Source organism: Diceros bicornis, chromosome 1 (assembly GCF_020826845.1).
Source record: "Diceros bicornis minor isolate mBicDic1 chromosome 1, mDicBic1.mat.cur, whole genome shotgun sequence".
NCBI lineage: Eukaryota > Metazoa > Chordata > Mammalia > Perissodactyla > Rhinocerotidae > Diceros > Diceros bicornis.
Window position 1 is genome coordinate 84,948,974 of NC_080740.1, and position 24,906 is coordinate 84,973,879.

At 45.3% G+C, this 24,906-nt stretch overlaps 1 protein-coding gene across 1 annotated transcript; it reads left to right on the forward strand.

Moving 5' to 3' along the window:
• Positions 1–2,362: 2,362 nt before the first annotated feature.
• GABRP (gamma-aminobutyric acid type A receptor subunit pi) lies at positions 2,363–24,446 on the forward strand. Its single transcript, XM_058545807.1, has 10 exons — positions 2,363–2,434; positions 6,767–6,867; positions 7,331–7,449; positions 11,816–11,883; positions 12,688–12,905; positions 14,998–15,080; positions 18,840–18,977; positions 19,434–19,586; positions 20,093–20,280; positions 22,404–24,446. The coding sequence occupies exons 2-10, from the start codon at positions 6,815–6,817 to the stop codon at positions 22,704–22,706; spliced, it is 1,323 nt and encodes a 440-aa protein (XP_058401790.1). The 5' UTR covers positions 2,363–2,434; positions 6,767–6,814; the 3' UTR covers positions 22,707–24,446.
• The last annotated feature ends 460 nt before the right edge of the window (positions 24,447–24,906 follow it).

Consider the following 24,906-nt stretch of genomic DNA (forward strand, 5'->3'; position numbering starts at 1 on the left):
TGAGACTAGAGGTCACACTTGGAAACTAGGTGGCCTGGATGGTGCAGAGGCTTTAGGGGTTCCGGAGCCAAAGAGCCAGGCTGCCTGGGACCACTGGAGAAGAACCTGGCTTCCCTGAAACTCCTCACTCTGGGCATTTCTTCCATTGATCTGAAAGAAATCTAAGAAGAAGCTGGCACTAGACTGAAGCGCTGTTTGAAGCTGAGAGATAAGACGCCGTATCACATCCACTTTATTAACTTGAGGTCAGGCTTGCCCTGACCCCCTGTATAATTAGTCTATTACCATGTTTTCTGAATGCTTACATAGAATACAATACAAACCCATGCAGTGAAAGTACTAACCACCTGATTGGGAAGATTAAATGCAGGATAGATGGGTAGATGATAGAAAGATAGATAGATAGATAGACAGATAGATAGATAGATAGATAGATAGAGATAGAGATGATAGATTAATGACAGATTAGATAGATAGATAGATAGATGATAGATAAATGATAGAAACAGATAGAGATGGTAGATAGATAGATAGACAGATGCTTAGATGGACAGAGGATTGGATAGATAAGTACAAACATGAGAAAATATTAACAACATCAGGATAAAAAGAACATTTTATTGAGCATCTACAATGTGCCAGGAGCAATATGCCAGGTGGTTTCAGATATGCTATCACGTCTGTCATTGCTGAATTCTTGCAGCAGTGCTATGAGGAATCATCACCCCCATTTGTCAGATAAGGAAACCTGAGATCTAGAGAGGTTAAGTAACTTGCCCAAAGCCACCTAGCTAGCTGGCCTGTGTTCTTTCATCAAAGTCTCACTGCACCTGAGTCAGAGGACAGGCCCCTCCCTCCCCCCCCCCCCACTCCCCAGCTCTGACTTGTCGTTGTTACTTTTGAGCCTTTGTTTTATATGAGAACATCTTGGAAATTCTGAGAAAAGCCCCAAACCGCTTTCCATTCATTAAGAACCCGAAACCGGCCCCTCAGCCATTCCTGTTCCAGCCGCCTTCAAGGTTCCCAGGTGAAAATGAGGCCTCCCCCGAGAAATCAAAGAGCTTTCTCTTCAGGCGCCTACTCCCTACTGACCAGAACAGAAATGTTTTCAAGGCTGGCCAGGCTCCAGGGGCACACTAAGGAAACTGGTTTGGAGCCAAAGGCATCTGTGGGGCATTGTACACCGAGGCCCACCCTCTCCTTCCTACCCCCTTTTACTTCCTGCAGCTCCATTCACTCCCTCTCCTACTTCTCTCCCTGTCTCCCCACCCTCCCTCCTCCAAGACTGGCGGGGGTCTGGGCGGGAGCTTGGCCATGAGGTCAGCAAGGTAGCAGGTGCCTTGGGGCGTCTTGTCACAGACTCAGCTGTCTCCTGGACTCCTCCATCAGACTCCCTCCCTGGCTCCCAGGTCTCTCAGGGTGCAAAGATAAGACTCCAGGGAATTCCTTGTGCCTTCCCACGGGGCTGGAACCAGGAGTGAGTTTCGGGCCCCTGGCTATGGTGACAGGGAGGACTCAGGGCTCTGCGAACACTGTTGAAGCACTTCTGTTTGGCCACGGAGGAAGGATGCTCCTAAAGGGACTTTGCGGGGAGTTACAGAATCCTTCATGTGAGGGATGGGGATGGGGAAGGAGGAGAGATCTAGAAATCTAACCACATTTCTCCCAAAGTCTCTCCCATCTCTTCCTGGGTTGGCCAGCTCAGCCTCTCTCCTCTATTCTCTTGGCTCCTACGTCTCTTTTTGAAACTTCCCATCCTGGAAAGAAGCATGACATCCTGCGATCTGCAAGTCTCCTTTTACATAGACTGGACTTTCTGTTGATCCCAAAGATGCTCTTAAAATGCACAACCAGAAATCAGAATTTTAGAAATTGTCAAGTTCTATCTTATGGATGAGAAGCTGAGGACTAGAAAGGTGCATGAAGTGGCTTGCCCAAGGTCGTACATACTGCCAACTCCCACCCATTATACCAGGATAGAGGGGTGTCCTCCAAATTCATAACCTGGGACTCATCTTCCAGGAATGGTAGGTGGGGTCACCAGCTTTATTTGACTTTAATGGATCTTTGATCTCAAGAGTCTTTTCTGGCTGAGTTCAGGAGCATGGCTGAGACTCCAACTCAGAATCAAACCCCTGGCACCCAGTAGCCATAGCAGGAGCTAGGCGATTCCCACAGATACCCAGGACCAGGCCAGAGAGTCACCCAGGGGAGGAGCTGCGAGAGGCTCCGCCCACCTGTCTGGTTACCCGGTCCTGCAGCTGTCTCCCCCACGGAGAGAGCCACTCCATCAGAGAGTGGCTGTGTGCTCGCATCCAAGGTGTCAAGGTTGAGGATGGGGAGAATCTCAGGGACCCCGAAGCCCATGCCCAGCCTGAAAGCCCGGCCTGAAGGCCCGAAGAACCTGTCCTAACAGATCCTCCGCAGCTGTCTGGTAAGGGAACTGCTGGCCCCTCCTAGTGCTTGGAGGGAGGAGAGGGAAGCAGAGTGTCAAATACAAGCGCTGCTGGGACTGAGGGAAGGGGGCTGGCTTGGAATTTGCTGAGCACCTACTTTGCATCAGGTCTCACCATTGTCTGAAGAATTGTTGATTACTATCCCATTTTACAGTGGAGAAAACTGAACCTCAGGGGGAAGTAACCCCAGCTCAAAGCGAGCGCAGAGCCACGATTAGAGCTCTCGTCTGGCACTAGAGCCACAGGTGCTCCTCTCTGTGCTGCCAACCGGGGCACACACCGCACAACTTCCCCTTCTGTGGTTTTCTTAAGGAGGACCCACGGCGATAATGCCTCTCCTCACCTCAACCTAATTCGGGCTCCACTCCTGCTTCCCAAAAAATGATTCTTCTGTGCTGAAGTGACTGGTGACAGGGGAACAGTGCCTGAAGGAGAAGGAGGGAGAGCATGACAAGTTTGGGGTTCACAGTGTTTATGTGATGGAGATTCTGGGAACAGGAGTGGAAATCCACACATATTGGAATTACCTCTGCTTCTCAGAGCCAGTCCAGAAAAAGATGCCGTCAGCTACCCAGGTGATCCTGTGTCTGACCCTGTCCTTCCTGAGGTGCTGCCAAAGTGATGCCCTCAAAATGACACCACAGTCAGCTCACACCCTGGGCGGCAGCATAGGGTGTATAGAAAGAGCTTGAGCTTTGGGTTCTCATAGTCATAGTGGGATCACTGAAGTCCCCATGGAAGACACAGAAGGGAGAGGACAATGAAAACTGTTTATTGAGTGCTTTCTATTCCCATTTGTCAGGTGGAAAACTGAGGCTCTAGACGTTAAGACTCAGATGTGTCTGAATCTAAAGTTCAAGCTCTCTTCTACCAGTAGAGGCAGGATCGTGGCAGAGATCCCCTCGGAGTAGGGTAAGATTCCATAGGCTGCCCTACTCAGGAGCCTCCAGGGACCTCTTGAGTGCCGTGTTCCTGCAGATGCGAAAGGCTAGATGGTTCTAGGCAGAATCTCTGAGTTGCAGCTGCAGGGACAGCCCTCGGGGCACTGCCATCTAGCAGGTCAGTGCACGGCTCTGCCAAATGCCATTCCCAGCATTTGTATCAGAACTGGTGACCCGAGCCTCCATTCAGGTAGGTGGATACACAAATCGTCATTTAATGCTTGGCTCCTTTGCCACATTGGGTGAAGGCACCAGCTGCACTTGCCGCTCGGTACGTGGATGCAGAACTCCATCCCAGAGATGAGTTTAGTGTAAGAAGGACCAGAGCCCGGTGGAATCCAGTTCAGCTTAGGGAGCGGGGGGCCCTCTTCCAAAACGCAGTGCAAAGAACAGGGGTTTGGAAGACCTGGATTCAAATCATGAGCATTTAATTGCTATGTGGCCTCAGCCAAATCTCTTTACCAAGCTGAGATTCAGGTCTAGAAATTAACACCTACTAGGCCAGATGGTCATGAGAATTAAATGAGATTAAGCACTAAGCATGGCACCTAGCACCTAGAAGGCATTTAGAGGGATTTCTCTACTTGTCTTTTCTTTCATTATAAAATGAGACATCTCAGCAACCTAACCAGAGCAAGCAGGGTGGGATGGGTTCACATTTCCGGGTCTAGCCTGGGCAAAGCTTCTCAGAGCGTGAGACTCCTTGGAGAAGATCCAGAGGCCCAAGGCCCAGACATTATCTCTTTCTAACATAGGTTGGCCACAGGGAAAACACGATTCAGTAGGAGTCTTGGAGCTGAAGACTAGATGGTTTCCCAGCTTACTTGATCAAGGGCAGTTTCCTATAGGAGGAGGAAGAACTGAGGAATATCCCAAAATGAGAGTTGAGCTAATTCAGGCCAGACTAGGAAGAAGTCGCAGATGGCCGTGGGCTCAGGGAGGGACTGAGCAGAGTGGGTAGCAGCAGAGTGTCCATAAGCAAGCCTCAACATCTTTGCCCAACATCCAGAGGGCCCCTGTCCTCCTTTGTTCACTTGGCAAATGCAAACACATTCTTCAAGAATCAAATGACCTTCTCTATGACTTTTCATCCTGGCACTGTCCCCCCCTCCCTCAATGGGGTTGACCACTCACTTCATCAGCACACCATGTACCCTTTGCCTCGGCCCCTGCCGTAGGACAGTCACAGGGAACGTTGCGTTCTTTCGCTGCTTACACCCTCTCCTCTACTAGATGGGAGCTCAGGGGATGCCTCACACGTGTTTGATTCATAGCAGGAGCTCATTGAGCCTTTGGAAAATTGGATGAAAGGGTAGAAGGCGTGAGAGCCAGCCCATGGACCCTCTCAAACTTGATGCTGAGGATACGGGGAAGGACAGAGATTGCGGAGATGAATTAAAGGGAGAAAGTTTGAATATGATCATTAGTAAATTGATAATGTGATTTTATAGCTAGTATTTTTGATGAGGAGAAGGAAAGGGCTGAAGTGGAGAAACACGACAGAGTGCAGAATTATAGGAGCTTATAAATGTGCAGAGATGTTCATACTGATTTTGTAACAGTAAAAAATTTGGAAATAACTTAGTATCCATAAATTGGACATGTGTTATGTAAATGTTGGTACATTGATCTTATGAAATACCTTGCAACCATTAGAAAGAATGAGGCAGATCTACAGGAAGTGACATGGAAAGATGTCTCTGGCAATGGGAAGGAACGTGTGTCATGGTGCAGTGATTAAAAGTGCTTGGGTCAGCTTTCCTGGATTCAATTCTTCCCCTCACTTGCTATGTAACCTTGGAACTGTTTCCTATCCTCTCAAAGCCTCAGTTTTTTTCATTTGTAAAATGAGGAGAAGGGGAGTAACTACTTCAAAATGTTATTGTGAGGATTCGAGAGGTTCTTAACACAGTGCAAGCATGCATTAAGCATCCAATAAATATTTGCTGTTATTATTGTTAAGTGAAAAAATGTAAACAGCAAAAAAATACGCATGCTATCAGCCCAATTTTGCTTTTAAATCTGTTCCTCCATTCAAAGATATACGTGTGTATAGTTATACATGTGTATGTGTGGAAACAACTGTTGACAGTGGTTATCTCAGAGATATGAGACTTGAGACAAGTTAGGGAGGGATTTACACTTTTCTTTAACAGACTTTATTTTTTAAAGAAGTTTTAGGTTTATAGCAAAGTTGAGCCTCCCACACATGCACAGCCTTCTCCACTATTACATCCTCCGCTAGAGTGGTACTTTTGTTAAATCGATAAACCTACATTGACACGTAACTGGGACTTACACTTTCAACTTTATACATTTCTATCTTGTTTTCATTTCTACAACGAGCATGTGTTTGTTTTGTAAGTAAAATAATATTAGTTAATTAATGGCTGAATCGCACCCTAAGCCCCAGAATGTCTAGACTCTAGAAAGTGGCCTGGTTCACAGAGGAGGGGATGACCCACTCTAGGCCTGCCTGGGAATGGGGCCCTCATGAGTCCTGTCTGAGAACCCCTACTCTGCTGTCACCAGCATGACCAGTCACAGGCTTGGTGGCCTGGCTGTCTGCTGCTGTCTCAGAGGGACATCTGACAGCAGCTCCCAAACCCGAGGAGGCCAGGCCCCGGAGCCAGGCCTATCCCGACAGTCCTCGTGCATACATGATGCTCACCCACACCAGCTGAATGGCTTGAGAGCCCCCAGGGAGCAGGTCCAGGAGGTTGGGAGAGCAGCCAGTGTCACTGGGTGGCAAGGCTGCTAGCCCTGGATTCAGAGTCTCCTCTGACATTCACAAGCACGGTGACTTCCCATGAGCCTTTGTTTCCTCATCACAAGACAGGGATGAACCCGCCCACCTCAAGGGCACTGTGAGGATCAAGTGAGAAGATCTGTGGGCAAGTACCTAACACATTCCCTGGTACATGGAAGGTTCTTGGGAAGTTTTCATTTCTTGTCTAGATGACCTGCTTAATGGGCCTAGACCCTCGGATAAATGGCATGGTTGGGGTGAGTGTATAGTTGGGGGTGTCCTTCCTGGCAAAGTCAGGACAAGGACAGGGTAAGGACAGTCTTGGGGCTCCCCACATACACAGCCCAGGGTGGACCAGCTGCATTTCTGGTGCTGGTAAGCCGCTCTCTAAACAGTCTCCACCTTTATTTGGGTTGGATTTAAAATGTGATCCTCCAGAATGAAGTCATTCTGGATGGCACGTAGAGAGCAGGAGCTGTATTCGGAAGGTGTGGAAAGCTGCTACTCCTCACGCATTTTGAGAAAATGCTGCGACTGACAACTCATAGGACAGAGAAGCTGGGCTGGGAGGTGAGCCTTTTGGGTTGTCTGCCTCCCACCTGCCCAGTCTGTTTCCCCAGGTGATCAGTTCCGACTTCAGCCTCTCTCTGCGCCAGCGGCTCTTCAGCATGAGATACAGTCTCCACTTGACCTTCATGTGTCTGAGTCTCTTCTCTGGAAGGTGAGCTCTGCTCCCCACAACAGCCTTGGTCTGAATGGCTTTGCATCAGTGCATGCGGTGGGAGGCGGGGCAGTTCTTCCTACTCACAGCAGGAGACAAAACCTAGTCCGTTCACCTCCCTGACACCTGGGCAATACAACTTCCTGCCATTTATTCTCTCTGGAGAACTCAGGCTTCCAAAATGGTCATAGACAGATGAACCCCGTGTGTTATTTGAGAAGACGCTTGGAGGGTTCCAAATTACCACAACATTCTGATGTACGGCAAATGAGTAATAAAATGGAGTGGGATAGGGACTTAATTAATTCAGCAGCTGAAAATTAGAGATTTCTTTTGGGACAGTCACCGTGGTACATGGGCACAGCACACACACACACGCATGGGAACACAAGCTCAAGTTTATGCATACACAGTTATTCACACGTAAGCAAGCACATGCACCGAAATCCATTTTCTTTTCCAGGATGTGCATCCAGGGGAATCGGTTCAACATCGAGGTCGGCAGAAGTGACAAGCTCTCCCTGCCGGGCTTTGAGAATCTCACAGCAGGATACAACAAATTTCTCAGGCCCAATTTTGGCGGTAGGTCATCCTTTTTGTCCAGGACATCAATTCAAAAGGACAGGAACAGAGACACTACGCAGGGGAGGGTTGCAGGGGGTTTTGGGTGACTCCGTTCTCTGATCTGCAGCCTGTGAAGGATTGGCAGTGATGGATGAGGACAGATGCCAGTGATTTTTCACGGAACCTTGGGGAAAGCACTCTGCCTCTCCACCTTTCTCCATGGGATAAAGAAACACTTTTCCCCAATGAAATGGTCCCCAGAGCCTCCAGACAACCTCTCACACGCTGTCTTCCTTCTGCCTCTACTTCCAATGTCATTGTTCAAGAAACTCACCGTGTCTCACCAGGACTACTCCACCTGGTCTAGCTGCCTCCAGCCTGCCACCTCAAAGCTAAGTCCCCGCTCTGCCACCTGGGTGACCCGCCTGGGCCCTTTGCCTGCTCAAAATACCTGCCTGCATCCCAGCATCCTCAGCATAGAGCCCAGAGCCCCTTGCATGGCACACCAGGCCCCTCCTAGCCAAACTGCTATCTGTCTGACAGTCTCACGTGCCCCAACTCCTCCCCCTGAGTCCTCTCATGAGTGTGCCCCAAATGTTCCCTGACCTCTAGGCTTCCCTGGCCTCCAAGCCTCTGCTGAGACTGTTTATCTGCCGAGAACAGCTTTCTCCAACTTGACTCTCTGGCAAAATGCCAATTTTCCTGTCTGCTTCAGATCAAAGACTTCCTCCTCTGAGCAGCCTTCTCTGATTCCTCCAAGCCCCATCCCCTTTCTTCATACTTTATTTTGAGCACATCTCCAAATCACAGTCATTACCTGGTGATACCGTCACGATCACTGATTTTATGTCTGTCTCAGCTCTCTCCTGCAGCCCCTTGGGGAGTCTTGCTTTATTTACCTCACTAACCCCAGTGGCAACTCAGTGCTTGACACACAGCAAGTTGTTAATTAATATTTGTTGAAAGAATAAGGCAAGGAGGGAGAGAATGAGACCAACTACCTACTTCTTCACAGAGCCTCAGTCTCTCTATTTGTAAAAGGCAAGATTGAACCCCGGGGGTGTCTAACATCTCCTTACATAGAGCAGAAAGTAGTAGAAAGAGCCTTGGCGTTGAGCAAACCTGAGTTTGGCTCCTGGCTCTACTGCTTGGCAAGAACCTTAGCTTTCTGAGCCTCATTTTCCCTTTCTTTAAAACGGGGACGTATGGTCTGCCTCACAGGGAGGATTGAATGAGGTGAAGTGTGTAAACATGACGCACCGTGCCTGCCATATCATTGAGAGTCAGTCCATTTTAATCCCTTTCCTTCCAGCTCCTCCCTTCAGACGATAAAATTCTATGGCCAGATCTAGGATCAGGGGGTTAGTCCAGGTCCTCTGAGGAGCGGACACCGAGAGGGGATTGTCTGTGCGAGATATTTATTGGGGCAGTAACTGTGCGGGAATATGGGGTAGGGAAAGAGGGAAGCTTGAGAGTTGTCTGACTGCAATGCAGGTTGACGCCAGGGAAGGAGAGAGGGAGGGAAGGAAGGTTGGGCGGAGGGCTTAGCCGGCAGTGCAGTTCTAAGTGTGTTTGGAAAGGCCACCAGGAGTCCTTGAGCCAAAGTTGCTGTCAGAGGAGTCTCCCACCTCCGTGCCTCCAAGGCACAGGCCTGCCTTAGTGTCCCTGCTGCGTTCAGTCACTGGTGGGGTGCAGGCCATGGGAAGTGTGGCCCCAGAGCAAGCGTGGTAACAGAGTTCAGAGCAAGGCAGCTCTGGCCCTTGGTCAATTACACCCCCTCAGTTGGAGATCTGAGAGACGCATCTTCATGGCCGCACAGTTAGGATTTGAGGTCTTTATGTCAAGGGACCTAGGGAAACTTCAACCTCCCCTGGCTTTCCCAGGCCTTGTTGAACGCTAACAACAAGCATATGAGTGCACACTCTGGTTAGGTCCACTCAACAATTTCTCTACCTCTCAAATCCCAAACAGTTAGGCCAGGACACTGCCCTTCTTGTTGCCTGCTCACTGGCCAACAAGATGCAGGGTCCTTGGGCAAGATGCTCATTCTGAACCTGAGGTGAACTCAAGGGGATGTGAGGCCCAGAACCACCTGCGGGGAAAATGAGGCAAAGTGCCCTCAGTCAAAAAGAAGGGAAGGTTGGGGCCGGCCTGGCTGCGTAGCTGGGATTCGCAGGTTTGGATCCTGGGCAAGGACCTCCTCACCGCTCATCAAGCCATGCTGAGGCAGCATCCCACATGGAAGAACTAGGAGGACCTACAACTAGGACATACAACTATGTACTGAGGCTTTGGGGAGAACAAAGAAAAAGAGGATGATTGGCAACAGATGTTAGTTCAGGGCCAATCTTCCTCAAAAAAATAAATAAAAATAAAAATAATACAGGATGCCTGGTTAAATTTAAAAAAAAAAGAGGGGATGGTACAACCCACAACCTCCTGATATATGCTTTTTGGCACTCTGCCTCCTAAAGGAGCCTGCATTTACATGGCAGCCTGGAGGCCTGTGAAGGTGCTATTAGTCTCCGTGATGTCTGTCCACCCGGGTTCTAGGACCCCGAGGTCCTTAAGAGACGAGACCTGCATAGGATCTTTCAGAGGCTGAGCAAGACAGAGCACAGGTTTGTGAGCAGGCCCTAGTGAATGCTGGCTCTGACCTCTTTCCTAGGAGAAAGCTGCCCTCTGGTGGCACAGCTAACTTTTATAACTAAAGGGGAAGAAAGAACAAGCTCTGGTCCATAAATACAAGCCAACCAAGGAAAGGCCTGGACTAGACTATCTAGAAACAAACTAAACATAAAACATAGAGGGACTGGAGCTCTTGTGTGTTTTGCATTCTCCACATTCCTCAGGGAGGGCAACTAACACTGACTGACTTGCCTGCTGTGTTCCAGGCACTTAAAATAGACCCTGTAAACTTCCCAGCCCAACCCTTGAGGGTAGGCACTAGTAGCTCTATTTCACAGGTGAGAAACTGTAGAACAGAGAGGTTTAGCAATTTTCTCAAGGTCACACAGCTATGAAGTGGCTGACATGGAATTCAAACACTCTGACTCCAAGCTCCTCTTCTTGACGCTACACCATGCCGCTCTGAGGGGCCGAAAACCGCTTAGCACCACATTCCCTCGGCACCTTCCAGGATCTGCCCCCAAAGATCTCCCTTTGTCTTCCACCAAGTATTAACACCAAGTATAAACTTAATTATTTTAATTGCATTGGCTCTGAAACTCCATTTCCAAATTCCTACCTATATTCTATGGCTTGATTCCCTTTGATTAATAATTAGGTTGCTTTGTCTGATTCCTACCAATGGGGTTTTTAAGCTTCCTTTGAATTCTGCCTCTCCTCTTCCTGGCTGTCACAGTCCCCTGAGGCACCCGCAGTTATTTGTCACAAGAGGATGCTATTTCTATTAACCTGGTGAGCAGAGTTGTTCCGTTTCCAGAGTTAGCTAGAATTATGGAAGAGGGGAAGGGAAGAGACTGCCATTTACTGAATGCCTGTTATTACGTGACAGACTCAATGCTGGGAGCTTTGTAGAGGTAACTAGTTTTGAGCACCTTCTGGACGCCCGGCTGAGCAAGCACTTCACGTACATTTCTTCTTGCCGCTGCCACCGTGCAAAGAAGCTGCCACACGCCTAATCTTGTTTAACCCTCTCCGTGAGCCTATGCTATCATTAGCATTACCCTCCTTGAGGGAGGAAACTGCTGTTCTGAAAAACTTGGTAACTTTCCCAGCTCTAAACTCACGTCTTTCTGCTGCCTGGGCTTTCTTCCACTTCTCAAGTCCTGGCCTGGCTTCTGAGAATGGTGACTCGAGACCTCAGTGGAGAAAGTTCTAGAATTCTAGATAATTTAGGGTTCCTGGAGAGTAAAGGGAGAGGAAGGAGGTGTCAGGATGTGAGGAAGAGCTCAACATGAGCAGTCTTCAATGCCATCTTGTGGTAAATTTACTCAGATGAGGGAGAAAAAAAAGGACATCTGTGCACAAATTCCCAAATCTCTATTACATTGCTAAATAATTAGTCCCTTGCAATACCGTAGGATATATCCTCTAAGTAAGAAGCAGCAAATAAACTACGTCGTTTGTAATATACGCTAATGAATATAGCATGGTCTCTCATGTGTTAAGCTAACTGTATATTTGTGCATTGTTTTCACACAAAGGGAGGCACATTCTACACAACGGTTCCTCCTGAGAGGGGAAGAATAGAAATTAACCTTTTACTTTATATACTTCTAGATAGTTTAAAATTTTCCAAAAGGCAAGTGTCGCTTTTGTAATTTTCTAATATATGTCTTTTAATTACACTAATGTAGTATTAGGAAACTTTCTGCATACGATTCTATGTAAGTCTTTCAGGTTTTTTTTTCATTCTTAGGAGAACCAGTTCAGATAGCACTGACTCTGGACATTGCAAGTATTTCTAGTATTTCAGAGAGTAACATGGTAAGTGTGGCCCCTTAGTCTTCCACCCAAGGAGTCCCTCTCCTTTTGTTTTATGGGAATACACTTTCCAGCTTATGAGAAACAGAGACTTACAGCTCTCCTGCACTGGGAATGCAGAAGCTGGAGGCCTATCCTGAAAGTCATGACAGTGGAAGATTCTCATAAAACAGATCTTCTGAATATCAAGAGGAAAGTGGATTCAAAGGCCGGCAGGGAAGAAATGAGGGAGTGGAGTGGGTGCATCTGGTGAGGGATAGAAATGGGGGAAAGAATGGAAGTGTAGTGGGGAAGCAAGAATGTCACATGGCCCCTCACAGAGCAGGAGACAAGCCATTGACAACCAACAATCATGTCGCTGCTCTCAACCATCCTCTCACCTAAGAGAACCCACTGAAGACAAGGTGACACTAAAGGCAATTTGCCAAGAGGGTCCACCGTGCATTCTGGAAAAATCCTGGACAACCTAAGCCCTTAGCTCACCAAAATCTTCAACAATTTGGTGGGCCCTCTGTGACAGAGGGCAAGTAAGTTAAGGCCCTGAACATGCTCTGAGTGGGGTTCCCTTTTGGCAGTGGGAGTCATTATCTAGATTGAATAAGGTGCTTTGTTCTCTTATTGCCACAGGCCACCACCCCAAGACAAACGTTATTCACCAGTGTCTACTGTAGTGTGTGCTCCAGACCTAAGTGGAGGTGGGGAGGGGAGTCAGACCCAACCCCTTTCCTTCTGTTTTTGGAGTCTTTCTTCCCTCATCCATTTCCGCCCCTGGCGCCCCTCCCCACACCCCCCCACTCCCACCCCCAGGACTACACAGCCACCATATACCTCAGACAGCGCTGGGCGGACCCGCGGCTGGTGTTTGAGGGCAGCAAGAGCTTCACTCTGGACGCCCGCCTAGTGGAGTTCCTCTGGGTACCGGACACTTACATCGTGGAGTCCAAGACATCCTTCCTCCATGAAGTCACTGTGGGAAACAGGCTCATCCGCCTCTTCTCCAACGGCACTGTCCTGTATGCTCTCAGGTAACTGGGAACCTGCAACCTCAGGCTGGCAGGGGAAACACCTGGAATAAAAGGCCTGGATACACCTTGGGTAGTTCTGATCAGCACTCATAACCACGCTGAGGTCCCACCCTTCTCTTGCTCCTGCGTGCTTAGGTCCTTGTCCCCGTAGAAGAAGGGACCTCTGTCAGTTCAGTTTGGCTCAACAAGCATCTACTGAATGCCTGTTCTGTGAACGGCCCTGTGCTGGACACTGAGGATACAGAGCTGAATGAGACAGTGTCCTGACACAGACACAGGCAAAGGACGTTCAGGGTGCTGGGGGCCCAAGTAGGGGAGTAGGTTAGTGGTTTGGGGTGATGTTAGAGATGCTTTTACAGGACTCTGAGCTGAGTTCTAAAGAGAAAAAGGAAGTTAGCAAATGAAGAAGTAAAGGAACAGAAAGAGCAAACAGAGAGGTACGTACCAGGAACTTTCCTTTCATGGGGTAGCTCCAGAATGCTTCTCTACTTGTCTGAGCTATTTGTGTACAGAGAATCAAAGTGCCATGCCCCAAGGCCTCTGCCACCAGCAGCCTTGGGCTCCCGGCTGCCCCCACCAAATCCCTGAGGCCAAAAGTTCCTTCCACCCAATTGTTCACCAAGCCACAGGTTGGCTAGAACAGGAAAGGTGCTGTATGAGGCAGCCCAAAGGTGGAGGACTCATCACTGTCTGTGCAAGGGATGTGCAAGGATTGTGCAAACAACTCTCCCAGTGGCCTTGGGGAGAAGTTCAGGAACCAAATATTCGTGGAGCTGATCTTTAATTCCAAGTTAGAGGCTGAAGTTATAAAACAAAGACTGAGGTAACCAACGAACTGAATTTCTGGATTGTTCATCTGACATTCCTCAGCTGCACTGAATTTTGCAAAGACCAACCAAAACTCCAATTCTTCTTTCAAGAAGCCTAACTAGACCTCTCCCTTGACCCCGACTCCAATTAACATTAATGTCCCCCTTCCCTGTGTTCCCATAGCACATGTATGTGTGTATGTGTGTGTACGTATATGTGTGTGCCTGTGTGTGTGTCTGTATTATGGTACATATCACAATCTGTCCTGTACAAGGAGTATAAATAATGGATGATGGTTAATAGCCTGGCTCCAGAGTCAGACAGATTTGGTGCAAGTCCCTGCTCTGTGACCTTAGGCAAACTACTTGACTCTCTGAGCCTCAGTTTCCTCAGCAGCAAAAGAAGAATAATATTTCCTACCTCATAAAGCTGTGGTAGAAATTCAAAGGGATAATGCGTGTGAAGCACTTTGAGCAGGGACTGACTAGTGGTAAGCCCTCAGGAAAGAGTAGCTATGGTTAGTCTCTGTCTACCCTAAGGGAGTGTGAGCTTCCTCAAGGTGGGCACCATGCCATAATCATTTCCGCTCTCCCCAAGCACCCAGCACAGCGCTTAATAAATAGCGTGCTTAATAAAAATGTATGACTCCAAAGAAAAAGGAAAATAAATGTCTTTCAATTGAAATCTCCATTGTAAGGGCTTAACTGATGTTTAATTGAATGTCTCTGGGTGTTGGTCCCCAAGAGCCACAGTGCCTGGTGCCCTGTGATGCCCTCCATGTCCCCTGCATGCTAGTCCCCTCCAGGATGCAGGGAGCTTTGGACTGCATGACCAGGACATCTGGGCTCCTGCCCCACCTCTGCCACTAAGAGCTGCGTGAGCCTAAGCGAGCCCCCCAAGTCTGCTGTCAAATGGTGACAGTAGTGACAGTGGGCTCTGGTCTGGCTCCTCACGGCTTTGTCATGAAGGTTAAATTTAAAAAATGGATGCAAAAGCATCTCAAACAAGCCAGTGAGTGATTCTGTCCTGTGATATTCTTGCAAGTTTGCCTCTGAATTGCCAACGTTCCAGCTTCTTCCACTCTGGACCTCAGCTTTAACTACGTCTCCCAGGTGTTGCTTAGCACAGAAAACCTCAGGAATGCTTTGAATGCAGGCTCCAAGTCACACTTTCACCATAAGAGTCAAGGTCAAAGTCCTCTTGGACTGGCCCTTAAAAGGGAATGTACACTTTCTATAGCATCCTCATAACACTCTTTTTGAACCCATTTTTCCTTTCTTAGAATCACAACAACTGTTGCATGTAACATGGACCTGTCTAAATACCCCATGGACACACAGACATGCAAGTTGCAACTGGAAAGTTGTGAGTATATATCCTGCAGGCCCCTAAGATGATTTTCCTGGGTGACATAGCTCTGTGTATTGATGAGGAGTGTCCTGTTTTTTGTTGATGTTGGTTACAATGGGTTCAGCCCTTCTGACAGTACGTCCAGAGAGATTTAGAAAGGGCTCCAAGACAAACCTTCCAACAGTACGTCTTTTGGGGGGCATCATTGTGCATTGGCACCAGATATTTCCACCTAAGAGTGGACAAGACAACCAAGGAATCGTGAGGCAATAGGACGAGGAGTGGGACTCAGAATCTGCTAAGTCATGGAAGCCAGAAAGAACGCAACAAAGGTTAGAAATGGCAAATATACAAAGCAATCATTGACATTTATTGCACGACTGCTTCCAGCTTCTAAAAGAAATTGTTTGATATATCTACAAAGCTTAATGCAGTAATGCCAATAATTGGGCATCTAAACTGCAATCTGGGAATTTGTTTATGATGAAGAACGAGCATTTGCTCTAAGTTGATGTGTGTCAAATGAATTCCTGGTATTGTTGAGTAATCTCCATTGTTCCTTAGTAAACCACTCCGAAATGCCCACCAAACTTGGGGAGCGGCATCTGCGACAGGTGTCTTGGGAAAACAACATCTTAGATAGGAGTTATTAAGACATCAAGGCATGGCTTGTGTGAGGAGGAAAAACTATAGTCAAGCACTGGAGATCAGTGGGCACTTCTGACAGGAGGACACAGTGGCCAACATCCCAGGAGCACAACCATTATGAGGCAGCAGTCATTTTTCAGAGGTAGACATTTAATTAACGACTCAGACAGGCAGATTAATTACCTTATCGATTAAATGCATGTGAAACCTTCTGGAAGCAATATAGCTGTTTGGGGGCAGAATAAAAGTTGAGGTTATCAAAAAGAGAACTCATCTCCAGCCCATGGAAAAAGTAATTGCCCTCCCTGTGTGGCTGTGCTCATCTTAAATCCCAGGAGTGAGATGCTCCTGGAAACTTCAACACTCTGCTTGCATAAATACCGTCCCTAGTGAGCAGAGGAAGGTTCGTGGAATGTTTATTAGCAGTTATTTGGGTACAGAAACCGCATCAAGGGTTTTTTCCTGAACGCCATCTCTAGAAAAGAATTGATACCATCCCATAATTGCTCATATCCATCCAGGGACAGAGTGGCGATAATGTCACGATTGTGAGCATTTACTAGTTGTAAAAGCAAAATGCCCAAGTAGGAGCTTGTACTATTCACTTTCTTGGATAGTTTTTATGTCTTTGGGATCCTAGGCCTATTTGGACAGCTAGCTTCAGTAAATTTTGGGGTGCTTCCAAGAGAAAGCCCACAGACAGTTTTTGTCTGTAAATCCTCTAAGATCTCATGACTACTTCTCCACCTTATGAAGTAGGAGATAAGTGCTGCTCGCTGGTGGATACCATAAGCTAAGACTTAAGAAATGTTAGTCCCAACACCGGCATCCCATTTCCCAGCAGCCTTGAAAACAAAGGCAATATAGTTCCGAGAGGTTTGAGATCACGGGTACCAGAATCACTGGGCTTTTCCCCTGTCACTAGCTGTGTGACTTTGGGTGAGTAACTAATCTCTCTGGACCTCAGTTTTCTCATCAAAGAAGTAGGAAAAATACTAGTATCTGACTCAGAGTTATTTTTTAACAGCTTTATTGGGATATAATTTACATACCATAAAATTCACCCATTTTAAGTGTAAATTTCAAAGATTTTTAGGCAATTTGCTGAGTTGTACAACAATTGCCACATTCCATTGTTAGAACATTTCCATCACCCCAAAGTGACCCCTTGTGCCCGTTCATAGTCACTCCCCACTGCCACCACCAGCCCCAGGGGCAACCACTAATCTACTTTCTGTCTCTACAAACGTGCCTTTTCTGGATATTTCATATAAATGGGATAAATACAATATGTAGTCTTTTGCATCTGGCTTCTTTCGCTTAGCATAATGCTTTTGAGGTTCACACATACTGGAACGTGGATCAGTACTGCATCCCTTTTTACTGCTTCACTCCCTTTTTATTCCATACAAAAGAATACAAATAGTACAAGTCTCTTTGGCTTGTTTCCACCTTTTAGCTATTATGAATAATGCTGCTGAGAGCATTTGTGTACAAGTCTTTTTTTGTGTGTGTGCGAGGAAGATCAGCCCTGAGCTAACATCCGTGCTAATCCTCCTCTTTTTGCTGAGGAAGATCGGCTCTGAGCTAACATCTATTGCCAATCCTCCTCCTTTTTTTCCCCAAAGCCCCAGTAGATAGTTGTATGTCATAGGTCCACATCCTTCTAGTTGCTGTATGTGGGATGCGGCCTCAGCATGGCCGGAGAAGCGGTGCGTCGGTGCGCGCCCGGGATCCGAACCCGGGCTGCCAGTAGCAGAGCGCGCGCACTTAACCGCTAAGCCACAGGGCCGGCCCAGTGTACAAGTCTTTTTGTGGACATGATTTGATTTCTCTTGGGCCCCCCAGGTGCCTAGGACTGGAATCCTAGGTCAAATGGTAACTTTTTGTTTAGGTTTTCAAAAAACTGTCAAACTGTTTTCCAAAGTGGTTGTACCATTTTACATTCCTACCAGCAATGTTCCAGCTTCTCCACATTCTCATCATTTGGTATTGCCTATCTTTTTTGTTATAGTCATTTTTATGCGTATGAAGTGGTCTTATTGTGGTTTTGATCTGCAGTTCTCTAATGACTAATGATGTTGAGCATCTTTTCATGTGCGTATTAACCATTCATCTATCTTCTCAGAGAGATATTTTGAGGATTAAATGAGATGATAATGTTGTAAAGTACTTAGAATTGTAATTGCTTACTAAATGATAGACATCATTATTATCATCATCATCCACGGGCTTTGGGATTAAACTTCCCTGAGGTACAATCCTGGCTTTGTTTATTACTTGCCTTGTTATCCTGAGAAAGTTATGCAACCTCTCTGAATCTGAGCATTTTCACATATAAAATGGGCAAAACATTACCATTCCTCAATTCTAAGGTACATTTGTTGAATAATAATTTTTTAGGAAGAAATGTAAGCCCTACTTTATCTATATATAAATCAACTATAAAATCCATCCCAATTTCAGAAAACGTAAAAAAAATGTAAAAAAATAAGTGAAGAAATATAGAAATGTCTACCTTGCTAGTTTGTGAGAACATTAGAGACAATGCGTAAAGGATTTAACATAAATATTTAATAAAAGGTGGCTATTATTACTATTATCAACTATATTAGTAAAACTGCTTTGAGATTTATCAAATGATTATGTTTACAGACATCAATAAAGTGGCTGGGTACAAGGTTTTTGTCTTTGTTTTTGCATTTAAGTCAATGTGGAAATATGAACAGACCAATTGCAAAGTCCCTGAGAACACCATCAGAACTGGTAAACTATGCTGAAAGGCAATGTCTAGCATAGTCCTTTGTGTGTTCACAGATATGCGTTCAATAAATATCATTTAAATAATGAGGGCCACCACTTCTAGAGGCTTCTCATCTACCAGGTCTATACAATGCTTAGCATAGAACCAGTTCTCACTTGATAGCAAATAGCCCTAGCAGGTCGCTTCATTCTGAGTAGACTCTGCAATTACACTTGAGAAACTATGCCAGGTTTTGCATGGAATCATCCTTGGACTTATCACCATCAAGACAGAGCTCACGCTGTCTCCATATCGCGGCATTTTCCAGACCAGTTCAATCTGTAACCTTCTTGCACTGACCAGGGCACTGTTTTATTTGCCAGGGGGCTATGATGGGAATGACGTGGAGTTCAGCTGGCTGCGAGGCAACGACTCTGTGCGCGGGCTAGAAAACCTGCGGCTTGCTCAGTACACCATTCAACGGTATTTCACCTTAGTTACCAGAACGCAGCAGGAAACAGGTAACTTGTGGGACAAACTGTACAAAGTCAGAATAACTGAGTTGCATTCTGAGTCCGAAACAGATTTTTTCTCCACGTTATCCCTTTGGGGCCCAGAAGCCCCTCCGCAGTAGGGTTTGGGCTCAGCACTTGTACCTGTTCCACACCCAGTGCTGAAGCTCACAGTCCAGTGAGGTAGATGTCAAGGAAACCAGCAGTTACAGTGCTGCAGGGGTGCTATGACAGAGAAAGGCACAAGAAGAGGAACATGGGTGGCAGGCATCAGCACCCTATATAAATTCCACTCTGTACAACAGCATTTTCTTTCACTGAAACTGTAACGGCAGTTCATGATTAACTAGGTTTTGGTGAATAACAGATGGCTTAATGTAAATATAGGTAAGTTAGAGATCCCATAGGGAAACCACGCTGCTATGTGAGCAGACACGATTTCCTATCTCTTGTTTACCCTGTCAGGAAATTATACGCGATTGGTCTTGCAATTTGAACTTCGGAGGAATGTCCTGTATTTCATTTTGGAAACCTATGTTCCTTCCACTTTCCTGGTGGTGTTATCCTGGGTTTCATTTTGGATCTCCCTCGATTCAGTTCCTGCAAGAACCTGCATTGGTAAGCAGCAGCCACAGGAGGTTTCTAAGAATTGTGTCATCGGGTCCTTTTTTTCTTTTCCTTCAGCCATTGTTCTCGTTGATATTCACAGGGTAGTTCCAGGAATTGGTTTCTTGAGAGATTCTTTTACAGAGAGAGAAAGAGAGATAGACAGAGATTGAGAGAGACTGCTCTAGGAGTAGTGCATTTTTAAACTGATGTTTTACAGTGAGAGAGAAGGGAGAATTGTGATTACATGGTCTGTTGTCAGTTATTTTGTGTACTGAATGGCCCCCTCCAATAAAAAGACAAAAGGCAAAACATTTAGAAAACCACATCACTCATATCTGTACAAAATGAACAAATCAACCCTGTTCGAGAAGACCACAGATTTTTCAAAATGAGCTATGTTCTGTTTCTGAGTCCTGTCCCTGCTTTGACAACCCCTGAATGAAGACAGTCTGCCAGGTGATGGTGGAAGCTTCACTGGCCACTGACGTGGGAACATTGCCTTCCTGTTTTCCCAGGGGTGACCACCGTGTTGTCAATGACCACACTGATGATCGGGTCCCGCACTTCTCTTCCCAACACCAACTGCTTTATAAAGGCCATCGATGTGTACCTGGGGATCTGCTTTAGCTTCGTGTTTGGGGCCCTACTGGAATACGCAGTTGCCCACTACAGCTCCTTACAGCAGATGGCAGCCAAAGATAGGGTAAGAATTTTGAGGGCCCTGGGTGATTCATCACTTGTGCCATGTGCTGGTCTGTAGAGATGAACTGGACCTGGTTCCTGCCCCACAGTGAATCACTTTACTCCACTGATTCTCATCTTTGTTCAGGTGAGGGCATCTGGAAGTCGTGACGCCTTTTGAAAAAGACTTCTCTTTTTGCCAAATACAAATGAGATATTAATACATTTAATTTTCCGGCAGAAAATAACTATGTTATCTGTTATGCAACATAAAATTGCAACCACAAGAACAAGCATCCATGAAAAACCCAATATCAAACCAAATGAGATCAGCTGCTTACAAGTTTCAGATTAATATCTATTTACTATTTAATTCCTTTGTTGCACTCTTGTTTTCTTAAATTATACAGGTAATGGTTTACTGAAAAATGTATGGGAAAAATTAAATTGTGGCAAATTTCTTGATTAGCATATTTTTCTGCTAATTGGGAAAGACTGTCATCATCTGATTTAGCAATGAAACACTGTGGTCCGGCTCTTAGAATAAATAATAGTGGTTATTATCTATTGATCATTTACATGCACCAGACACAGCAACAAGCCCTTTGCAAATATTATATGATTTAAAATGCTCATAACAACCCAGTAAGTCTATCTCCATTTTTGCAGTTGTGGAATCTGAGGTATGGGAAGGGTAAATGACTTATCCCAGTAGATAGTAGGAGGTAGAGCTGGGATTCAAACCTAAATCTGCTTGGCTCCAAAGCCTGACAGTTATCTATTATTCCCACTTGCAGTGGGAAATAGGCCATGCTCTTAACTATTATTCTCTACAGGCCCATGGAACCAGGGGATTCTTTGGAAGCCCAATTTGGTAGACGTTGGCATACTAAAGCTCATGCTAACAAGCAAGAAAATGATAGGGATCCAGCACAGCAGAGGTGCCCACCTTTAACAAAATGCCAGGACTACACAGGGTCTGATAGTAAGGAGATGAGGAATCAGAATAGCCCAGAGATCCAACTGCCTTTTCCCTTGTGTTTGACTGTCGTGAACAATGTTTCACACAGTTATTTACGCAAGTACCAAAGGCAAATGATCTTCCATGCGCACCAAAGAAGAATGTGGATTTCATTTATTTTACTCTCTGTAGGCTTTGTTAAGGGGACAACGGTTAATTGCAAAAAAAAAAAAAAAAAAAGGAAGAAGAAGAAAAGAAAGAAAGATCTGGATTTGGTAGATTGCCAAAAAGGGGATTGGAGAATTACTGAAATCCTTCACTGAAGACACTAGAAAGCCCTTATTTTGCCATGTGTATAATAATAGCTTCACTACAGAGTACTTGCTGTGTGCTAAACATCTCATTTAGTCCACCCAAAAACCCATCAGGTGGGTACCATTATTATCCCAATTTTACTGTTGAGGAATCTGCCACTCAGAGAGGTGAGTAACTCATCCAAGACCCCACACCTAATAAGTGGCCTGGCCAAGGATCCAAACTCCACTCTCTCTGACTTCACTACATTCCCCACATGCTATGTCACCCCCGCCGTGTTGGAGAATGGCAATTCCCTGGTTTCAGGGAGCATCACTATTTCTGTTTGTGTGGCAAAGACCTTAAGACACTGCTGGTTTCTATTATCTCTTGTAATCAATTACTCCCTCCTACCTGGAACAGAATGGAATTCATCAAACACCTACTAAATGCTTTACATAGTTTGATACCATTTAATCTTCTCATCAGTCTCATGAGGTAGGTATTAATATCATCACCATTTTGCAGGAAAGGAAATCAAGTCTTAAAGGGATTAGGGTGACTAAAGTTGCACAATAGTGAGAGGCAGAATGGAATTTGAACCCAGATCAGCTGACTACAAAGACTGAGCATTTAGCATTTAGCACACAGTTCTGCATATCTAGAGTGGGCAATGGTTATTCTTCCCGTTATAATACCCTGGGGATGGGTGCCTACAATCAGGATGACAGGACTGCTAAGTCTGGCCTACCAGCCAATCTCTGAGGCACTCAATGCTACTCTATATTAAACCTAATTATTCAATACTTAGATCTCTAAGTATGTAAATACCCACTTACTTATTTTGCTGAATCAAGTCTCTCAAGCTAACTGCGTTGTCTGTGAACTAGGGGACGACAAAGGAAGTAGAAGAAGTCAATATTGCTAACATCATCAACAGCTCCATCTCCAGCTTTAAACGGAAGATCAGCTTTGCCAGCATTGAAATTTCTGGTGATAACGTTGACTACAGCGACCTAACAATGAAAACCAGTGACAAGTTCAAGTTTGTCTTCCGAGATAAGATAGGCAGGATTGTTGATTATTTCACAATTCAAAACCCCAGTAATGTTGATCGATATTCCAAACTACTATTTCCTTTGATTTTTATGCTAGTCAATGTATTTTATTGGGCATACTACATGTATTTTTGAAAGTATATTGAATTGTTTGCATGCCATAGGTCTTCAACTCAACAAGGTAATGATGTAGATTGTATTCTAAGCCAAGTGTGCACCCTAACCCAATGGTGCTACAAGTTACCAAAATAACATTTGAGCATTTCTCCTCAAAGAATGGACCCCCAACCATTACGTAAGCTGTGTAGAAGTCCTAGTATTACAGAGAATTGTAATAGAAACATCAGCTCATTCCTTTTTTATCTTTACGAAAGACATCCCCATGAAGCCCAAGATTACAAACCTCCTCAGGGCTGACTATTTGCTCAGTGGCTCCCTGGTCTGCATTTACCTCATATAAAAAGTGAGGAGACCATCACATGTATTGAGTAGCCCTTAAGTGTCAGGGGTTTTTCTAAATTAATCATACATGCCATTTACTAAATCTCTGCAGTGCTTATAAAATGCATTGTTGTCTATTCAGGGAGTAACATTTTCTGGTTTTTGTTTTTGATCAAAATGAAATGTGGAAATGTGGGCCTAAGTCAATTCACTAGAAGTCACTGCACTAACTCAGTACGAAGATGAGTGTTTAATATAGTATTTCATACCACAGCAGAATTGTCCCCAAATTCCAACTAAGTCCTACCACTGAAAAATCAAATGTTTAAGTGAAGAAAAATTTGGTGGATCAATAATCTCAAACATAAATCCCTTGTTTCTAAGATATAGTGGATTCTCCAAACTAGAAGGGCTCTGGGCCTTTATTTCCCCATTTGACATGTCTTATCATTTTGCTATTATATGCACACCAGTCCTAAACAATGCTAAAGCCCTTTTCCCACATCAGGTTTGCAAATGGAAGAATTTTTTTTTTTACTGATTCCAGAAGTAGTAATATGGACCGTTGCCATCAAGACTTGCAGAATCAAGTTCATTTCCATCTGCTGCTCTGACACTGAGCAACACTTTGCCAGCAGCAGACCCCCTGCATCCTTCCACGTGGAGCTTTTATCCCTATGCTCTAATGACCAAGAATGATGCTCATTAGACAATGAGCTGCACTGCCCAGAAACAAGAGACTTAGCACAAGTAAGCTTGGCCTTGGTCCGATCCCTGATCCTTCTAGCTGGACTACTTGGAGTGGCTTATCCTGCATGAACAGGGGACTGTTGGCCCCGAGTCCTGAACTTTCTGAGTAACAATGGGGCTTCTTACAGAACCTACGTTCAGGCTGCAGGTGCACTGTCTTTTCCAAGTCCAGCCACTCTCACCCTAACATAAGAAACACAAGTGTGCATCTCTCCCTGCTCCTTGGTCAAGCGCAGCCAACAGCACCATAAGTAGAGATTTGCAAGTGTGTCTTGATAAATGCTTCCAGTTCAGCCTCAATCATTTTAAAGAACCTTGCCATCTTTAATTTTTTAGCTTCTTTTCCTGATATATGTATGTCTTTTTCCTTCCTTTCAGAAATAAACCATGACTTTGGAAGATCATCTCTCTTCTGTAAATCCCTGTACCACAGGCTCTCATTCTTTTTCCCATTATGACACTTCTCACAATTCAATTTCTATGAGTTTGATCACCTGAACTTTTAACAAAATGTTTCTAATGGGAATGGGGGAATTAAAAGAGGTGGAACGTGGTTGTACTGTTCATGTATATTTGTGATTTTTTAAAAAGGTTTAAAAGGAAATATCTTCTCTGAAACCACATTCAAGCATTATATGAAGAAAACTGTAAAGATGTGAAACTGTGAAATAAATATACCATATTAGCTACCCACCAAATCAAGTGGTCGTCTATAGAATGAGTGTTGTAAGATCCCATTTGGAAAAGGTATACATCATAGTACAAACTCAGTGGGCTCACATTCTGTCCTCATGTTCACCAATCCCAGACAGTAGGCATATAATACACACACACACCCTACTATTTCCTACCAAGGAAGATAAACACTGGTGACACAATTGATGCCTTTCTTTGACATCACTGCACTACAACACTTGCCTTGCAGTTAAGCAACTGGGCCTGATGTTGAAAGACCCAATTCTCAGAAAACATCAGAGATTCCCTTCCAAGCCTTCTTTATTGTTTTTGAAATTCTCTTTTGTTTTTATTGAATGATATTTTTATAGTTTCAGAATACACTTTGGGAAAAAAAATTCTTAGATTTTGTATCACTTTGAAATTTATGTAGGCTACAATATTAGAGTTCTCAATAAAACCTCCTAAC

What these genes read in the sequence shown, in the direction of transcription:
- GABRP (XM_058545807.1), top strand. Translation starts at nt 6,815, where the DNA reads ATGAGATACAGTCTCCACTTGACCTTCATGTGTCTGAGTCTCTTCTCT. An exon ending in CAGAACGCAGCAGGAAACAG is followed by an intron (nt 18,978 to 19,433) that starts GTAACTTGTGGG and finishes TTACCCTGTCAG; the next exon opens with GAAATTATACGCGATTGGTC. An exon ending in AGATGGCAGCCAAAGATAGG is followed by an intron (nt 20,281 to 22,403) that starts GTAAGAATTTTG and finishes TCTGTGAACTAG; the next exon opens with GGGACGACAAAGGAAGTAGA.